Below are 7240 nucleotides of genomic sequence, written 5' to 3' on the forward strand. Positions count from 1 at the left end.
CCCTCACTGTCTCATTCAAAGGCTTCAACTTGGTCTCAGCAAGTTGGCATAGGGCTAACAAAGGAGGTGGCAAGTCTAGCTTTGAGAAATCCTGCTTCAAGAAATAAAGAAAGAAATATAAGCTAGAGATTCACTATAGAAGTGGAAGAGAAAGCAGTTACAAGCACTCAAGTGTTTTCTTCACACTTACTCATAATTAGGCTCATACCCGCACTTATGCCACACCCGCTAGGCTCACTTTAGCCACAAATAATGACTCCCTAAAGGCCTTATTTGTAGTGCATAAATCCTAGGGTTACATTTGTTAGAAATGTGGCCTACGAGCCAATACATTTGATGTAATCTCCTTAGAATACATTTCAATAAATGGCAAACTTATTTTGTTATCTTTTACATCAGTTAAAGAAACAAAGTTTGGGGAATACTAAATAGGAGATAAAGTAATCTAAAGAAGATTAGATTCAAGAGACCTTTGATCTGTAACTATAGTATCCCAAAATGTTCCTGATCATAAGGTTATCAAATGGGCATTGATAAACTGTCAGGACTAGCACATATTATGCATGCTTAATAAGGAGGATGGTTAGTCTCAAATCATTTGTGTAGTTGACACTAATACAAGTATGTGGGTAATAAGGAGAATAAGGAGAAGGAGAAGGACAGCACTCTGAAGTTCCTTGCAGTTTAAAGCTATGTTATATAAAAGTCTCATGAGAAGAAAAACTATCTATGTATAAAATATGACGTTTGTTGTACTTAGCTTCCTTTTAAGTCTTCAATCTCATGAAAGAAGTGGTCCAGCTATGCACTTAGATATTCCAAGAGCATATTGTATTATTGCTCAAACCGACGGCAATTGGATAGTCAACCCTTTTATCTATGGGCCTTAAATTGGTATATGCCAAGAGCATATTGGACAAGTCCATCGTTGGATATGTGATGCGAAACAAAACCATGTTTGTGAATATGATCAACTGCAATTGACTGGTTGTATATTTTATAAGGCTCTAAAATGGATACATAACATGTGAAAATTATTCTACTGCAAAAGAGAAATTAATTAAAGGACTAAATTTCAATACATATATGATCATAGAACCAACATTGGTAACCTTCTAAGCACGCTGTGCTTTTTATTGCGCTAGCTTTTTATTTTATTATTACGTCGACTACACAACATGAGGTAGTCGTCTTTTGATACAAGCGATATTAAAGGAGGTAGTCCTATTGGCCTTTATTTTTTATTTTCAGGCTGCACTACTTAGTCATTCTAAATATGCTTTTAGTTGCATAGATAGAAGGAAACTAAGAAGAGCAATTAATGAACCTAATTAAAATTGGAGAGCTAGCAGGAGAGATTAGTGCCAGGATCAACGCCAAGTTGGGTGCAATAATCAGTGTAATAGTTGATGCGGGCTTGAACTAGGGCAGGCTGTTTGCCATCACATTCTACAGCGCCATTAATAGCTCGAATTGTGGCTCCAAATCCTTGACTTATAACTGGACGAACATTGGTTATCCAAAACCACAGGGCAGTCTTGAATGCAAGAACGGGGTCTGAGGCCACGCTTTCTGGCGAGTTTAAGCCGTCGAATCCAATGCTGTTTCCAGCAGCTCCATAGTTGTAGTTCCATGTTAGTTGGAGCGGTCCACGACCATAGTACTGTTTGCTGGGGTTGCATGGATAGTTTGTAAAGCTTGCATCGCAGTAGGTGGCTTTGTTTATCTCTTCTATGTAGCAGAAATCTGATTTAAACAAGACAAAAAGGAATTTGCTTGTTAGGGTATCGAAAGCACCCTATAGCATGTAGGTTATCATTATATACAAATTAGAGTATAATAATGATGGCATTCAAAAGAACTTACCTCGTACTGAGTACTGAGTATGTATATAAATCTACTGAGTAATGGTGATATTCACAAGAACAAAAATTAAGCTGATAAATTGTCCCAATTGATAAGCATCATATGCTAGTAATATATGTATGGAGAACTTACGCCCAGTCTCATGAGTGACATGAGCAAAGAAAGCTGCGATTTCACGTTTAGAGTCGTCAGCCGTACCGAACTGACCGAAATCAGAATATGAGCTGACAGCATCCAGAAAAGCTTGTCGTGTGTAGAAGTTCTTCCCAGCACAATCTGCAGCAGCCTGGTTAATGATCCCATCAAAGAATGCCTGGGTCACAACATCTGCCACCGGAGCTTGAGCTCTTACATTTCTGGGCAGGGCTCCTCCGGCTACAAATAAAAGGGCAATGAGGCTTAGTAGTCTATGGATAGCCATTTTTCTGTAGGGATATGTATGGGTAAAGGATGAGAAGTGAAGGTTCAGATGAGTTGGGTATTTATAGTGAAATTTCTAGCTTTTCTAGAAGTTCATGCACATCGCTTGAGGACACGTATGGTTTGAAAGTTTCATGGACCTTGACTTGTACACAGTAAGACGTAAATTGGTTTCTTTTCTGATTCTGAATAGATCTGTTGATGTGTATCTCTTCCAATAGTAAACTATTGTTATCGAGTTATGTATATTTAATACCCTAGCTAGCTAGCCAATTTAGTCTACTTCTAGAACTAAAGAAATTCTGGCCAACAAAGTTAATTAGGTTTTTTAAATTTGGAATTTTATATACTGAATACTCCAAATCATATATACTACTAAAGTTTATTTTCTTATACTGTCTAAGTTGACGAGATCTTATTATATTGTCAAACTATCCAGTTATCATATTGATTTTTTGTTTAATTGTTTCCTCCAGATTCACAATCTGTAACGATATAATAGGATCATAATAAAGTTCGTTAGAGTTAAATATTTCAAACTTAATCATGTCTAATTTATTTTAGAAAGGCCATTAACTTAAATTATATTTTTTTTGTTATTAAGTGTAGCCAAGGCCACTCCTGGCCTAGGAGTGACTCCGCTCCTGGTTGTATCTAATCCATACTTACAAAGACATTTTTTAAGTGAGTAACTTTCATAGAATTGACATATTCTTAAATAATTTCATAGAGTTGATATAAAAGTCGGTAGTAAATTGGAAAGACTTTTGTTATTAATAATTAGCGTTAAAAGTATATGAAAGTCATTCATTTAATAAGCTTTTTAAAAATTATTAACTTTTTGGATACCACCAAACTATTAAAAAAATTTCAAAAGTCTACGAATGAATTACTAAATTTTATCAACTCTTTAAAAATCTAAATCGGTTACTTCTAGACTTTTAAACTCCATAAAAGTCTTTAAAATTTTGAATTTGATTATTTTGACTTTTTTTTGACGCCATGCGTGTAAATAAACAATAAAATTCATTAATGGTTAAAAAGGTATAAAAATATATAAAAGGAAAGCGAAAAATAAAACACACCAACATGCGTCTTGCCCCCAACTCTGCCAATGACAAATCTTCACACGTGGGTTTTCCGCCTTTCTATCTCCTCGTCGATAGCGGCTCAAGTGTTGTAATAATAAATAAAAACCCGTTAATTTCCGAAAAAAAAAATTTGATGCTTTTTTAGAAAAGCAAAATTCGAATAATAATATTTTCTTCAATGATTAAGTGTATCTGCAATCGAATCTAGAGACGCGGCTTGTTGAATGCAAGGCCTTAAATCTTCTAGGTCACGGCGAGCCCGCATGTTTAAAACCAGTGGGGATGGAATGCATAAAGAGGATCACGATTCTCATATATAGGCTTGCACAGATATTATACACATGATTTTTTTAGTTAAAATTTAGCTAAGAAGATATAAAAGTTATTTTATGAGCTCCAATCATACTCTCTAATTTAGGGAGTTAGAAATACTAAAACTCTTTTTTAATTAATCCATCTGTATAAAATATATATATATATATATATATATATATATAATTAATATTAATTAAAAATTTAAAATACTCATAAAATAAAACAATATTAAATTATAAAGAGGCCACTACGAGTCCTCTAATCATAATAGATGATTTGGCAAGCTCTTTTGCAAAAGCAAAATTGAAAACGATCTGGTGGTACCATTAATTACGGAGCCAAGACGATGTCTGTTTCCTTGAGTCAAGAAGTATTGGATTGACCGGTGCCCATCACTTCAATTGTTAAAGTCCATTCTGGTTGACTCCTACTATTACGCGCTAACATAGATTTTATTATTATTTTGTCCTGTGTTTTATGCATTAATTTTGTTGTTGATTCAACGTCACTTGAGAGAGAAGTAAGCATTTCTTTAGATTAATGAAATCCGTTTTTATCTCGTTTCTGAAAAAGATTAATTCAATTAGAGACTAGTGGTTAGATTAAATGAACGATGAACTATTTGCAATGCCAAATCTCAATATACATGCATCTACAAAAAAGACTATTAATTCTACAAGTTAACATAACAAAGTCGAGTAGAAAATAACATTAATTTGCAAACGAGAGAAATCTCATGCTCTTTTATAATTTAGATCATCGCTTGTATTAAAAAACATATAACAAAAGTTGACTTTTTTTTTTTCTATTTTGGAACAACTTGTGAAGATTTGTTAATGCCATGCGTATCGAGTTTGAGTACCCTGTTGGCCATCTCAAATGTCATGCCGTTTCGTAAATTTGTCAAGCACCATGCTGAGCACGGCATCACAGAATGTTCTAAATTTTGTTAAATTCAATCATTTACCTATAAAACTGTTTATCCAAAAGAAAGAACCACATCACCTATGTTCGTGTCTCCAAATGAGCGTTGGAATATTGGTAGAAATTGACAAATAGAACAGCGTAACAAGAAAGAAAATAAATTAAAAATATATATGAAAGAATCCAGTTGCCCATTACCCAAGACAAAGCAGAACTAGCTTCTCATCTCTATTTTATTTTAATTATTTATTTATTTATTTTCTTAACTAACCTTATCCACAATTTAGCCTAACTTTTCAACGTCAGCCTATCTACATAGTTCATATTGAAAACATGGTTCCGGCTCTGTTAGAGAATGTGTATGCTTTGAATGGATTATGGACCTTGACTTTGTAAGTAAGATAAAAATCTTGTATGGTTTAAAATTGGTTTTTCTGATTTCCAAATTACCCACATTTATTTGCCTAGGAGTTTCAATGGTCAATAATATTGTTGGTCATTGTTTCGCCTTAAACAACTATTTAATCAATTAGGTATTTAATCACTCAAGCTCACCTAGAATTATAGAAACTAGACTCTCCGCATGCAATGGCGTATCTAGGAATTTTTCAAGGAAGGGGCGATATTTAAAAAGCTAAAAGCTCAAAAAGTGAAACTAGGCTGGTAAGCGGTAGGTTTAAAGTCACTCACGTGTAGGTAATAACTTACATCTAAATGTTTTATTGCCCAAAAAAAAAAAAAAAAACAAAAGAACTTGTTACAAGCAAGCATGGTTTATTTCAAAAGGGTTGTGCTGTCTTATTTTAAAATAAAAAGGTGGTTATTCCTCTTTAAACACATCCACACCGTTTCATTAAAAAACAATTGAAAATGCACTGTTTGATTTTACAACACAAAGCCAAAACAGGTTGTTTTATTAATGAAAAAGAATCACAACAATAATGCAAACGACACCTTTTGTGTCAAATTATTTGAAAAAAGAAGGACGTCTTCTTCACCTCACACACCGCTTCTATTAGACACTTCCTCAATACCTGAAATTTGCAAAACAATGATAGGCTCAGGCAAAACACCTCTGCCTCTCCCCAAAGTGAGCCTGCACGCAAGCTAACAAGCAGAAACAAAACAGAAGACAATTCTCTCGAGCAAAACAAGAACGTCTTTCGGGCATTTGCTCGAGCAGTTGGTGGGCACCAGAGCAGAGGGGCAAATCTGGTACCTCCAAGGCTTTTCTGGGTGAAGGGAGGTGCAGTTGCACCTCCTTGCGCCTCTGTGGGTCCGCCACTGTCCGCATGCACTTCCGCGCCTATAAAAAGCTTTTTTTATAATAAAAAATTAAATTTATTATAAAAATCTAGATGCTTTGCTTGCTGGTATGGTACTATTATGTCAAACAGGCGGTCCCATCAATTGCGGGAGCCAACTAGTTTCAGCGGTGAATCAATAAGTAGTCCGTTGACATGTCATACGTTTCCATCTATTTGTAGCACGAGTGTGATTTACTTAATTAATTTCTTCGGGTAAGGCTAAATATTAACCTTTCTTCTTTTTTTTTTTTCTTTTTTTTGGTGGAATCAGTCCATTGAGGACATTAAAACATTCCAATTTTCTTCAAGTCATGGCGTCTTGAAAATGTCGTTGCCAGACATGAACAATCGTCATCAAGGCAATGCCAAATTTTGTTAGTTATGAAACTAATGCCGGATAAGATAGGTTGCTTATAAATATAGCAAATAATTCGATCATCTCAAGACTATATATGTGCTGTATTCATAAATCCATCAGGACCATTCTATTTCTGTGAGCAAATAACTTTGAAATAATCAGATCAGTCATACTTTGCGGAGCAACTTTGGTATGCATGTCATTAGTTTACTAAAGAGTACAACTAAAAATATTTTAGGCTCGCTCACTGTATAGCGCGCTCTTCATATTGAGACCTCGCTCACTTGGTTTGAGGAGACTCCAGATTTTATTTTATATGTATTGTTTGAGGAGTCCCATATTTTATTTCATATGTATTGTTTGAGGATTATAACTTGTAGTTTTTAAGGGTATGTTTCTAGGGGGACGGGGGACACTCTATTGGAGGCAAGGTTTTTTCTCCCAAGTGCAGTTGAGAGGTGTAGTTGACAACCACAATTCCCATTGGTGTAGAGGTACTTGCCTAATCCTCTGGGACTTACCCGATTTTTGTACTTGCCTAGAAAGAAAGGTGCTTTGAAGTTGGGCTTGGGGAAATATTAGTTATGGTATTAGAAATTAAGCACTAGAATTAAATAATTTAAAAATAAATATAAAAGAATATGCAGTTGGTCCAGTCTGGTCCAGTCTGATTTTGTAAAGTGTGAAATTAGTTTGAATCGGTCCAGTCTGGTTCAGTGCATGTTTGTTGACTTTTTAGTCAACATGGTTTTTTTTCTGATTTTTTCTATCCGGTGAGGCTCGGTGTTCTAGTTTTCCGGTCTCGATGCCCACCCCTACGTCATGGTACATTGATAGTGTGTATGAAAAACCCTATTCCCATATAGTTTAGAATATCGCTTTGTACTTTTTGTTTTCTTTTCAGGCCAAATACATAAATATATGACAACATATATATAAATAATATATATATGTAGCCC

The 7240-nt window shown here is 34.8% G+C and overlaps 1 protein-coding gene across 1 annotated transcript; it reads right to left on the bottom strand.

Moving 5' to 3' along the window:
• Window positions 1-1056: 1056 nt before the first annotated feature.
• Window positions 1057-2326, bottom strand: LOC110745832 (endochitinase EP3). Its single transcript, XM_088251227.1, has 2 exons — window positions 1999-2326; window positions 1057-1746 (listed from the first exon to the last, which is right to left on the bottom strand). The coding sequence occupies exons 1-2, from the start codon at window positions 2285-2287 to the stop codon at window positions 1346-1348; spliced, it is 690 nt and encodes a 229-aa protein (XP_088107353.1). The 5' UTR covers window positions 2288-2326; the 3' UTR covers window positions 1057-1345.
• Window positions 2327-7240: the final 4914 nt, after the last annotated feature.

This window comes from Prunus avium, chromosome 1, assembly GCF_965620075.1.
Source record: "Prunus avium chromosome 1, drPruAviu1.hap1.1, whole genome shotgun sequence".
NCBI lineage: Eukaryota > Viridiplantae > Streptophyta > Magnoliopsida > Rosales > Rosaceae > Prunus > Prunus avium.

Excerpts from the sequence above, each read along its gene's own strand:
- LOC110745832 (XM_088251227.1), bottom strand. The coding sequence starts at position 2,287 with ATGGCTATCCATAGACTACTAAGCCTCATTGCCCTTTTATTTGTAGCC. Across the intron at positions 1,747-1,998 it reads TGTCACTCATGAGACTGGGC|ATTTCTGCTACATAGAAGAG; the intron begins GTAAGTTCTCCA and ends TGTTTAAATCAG.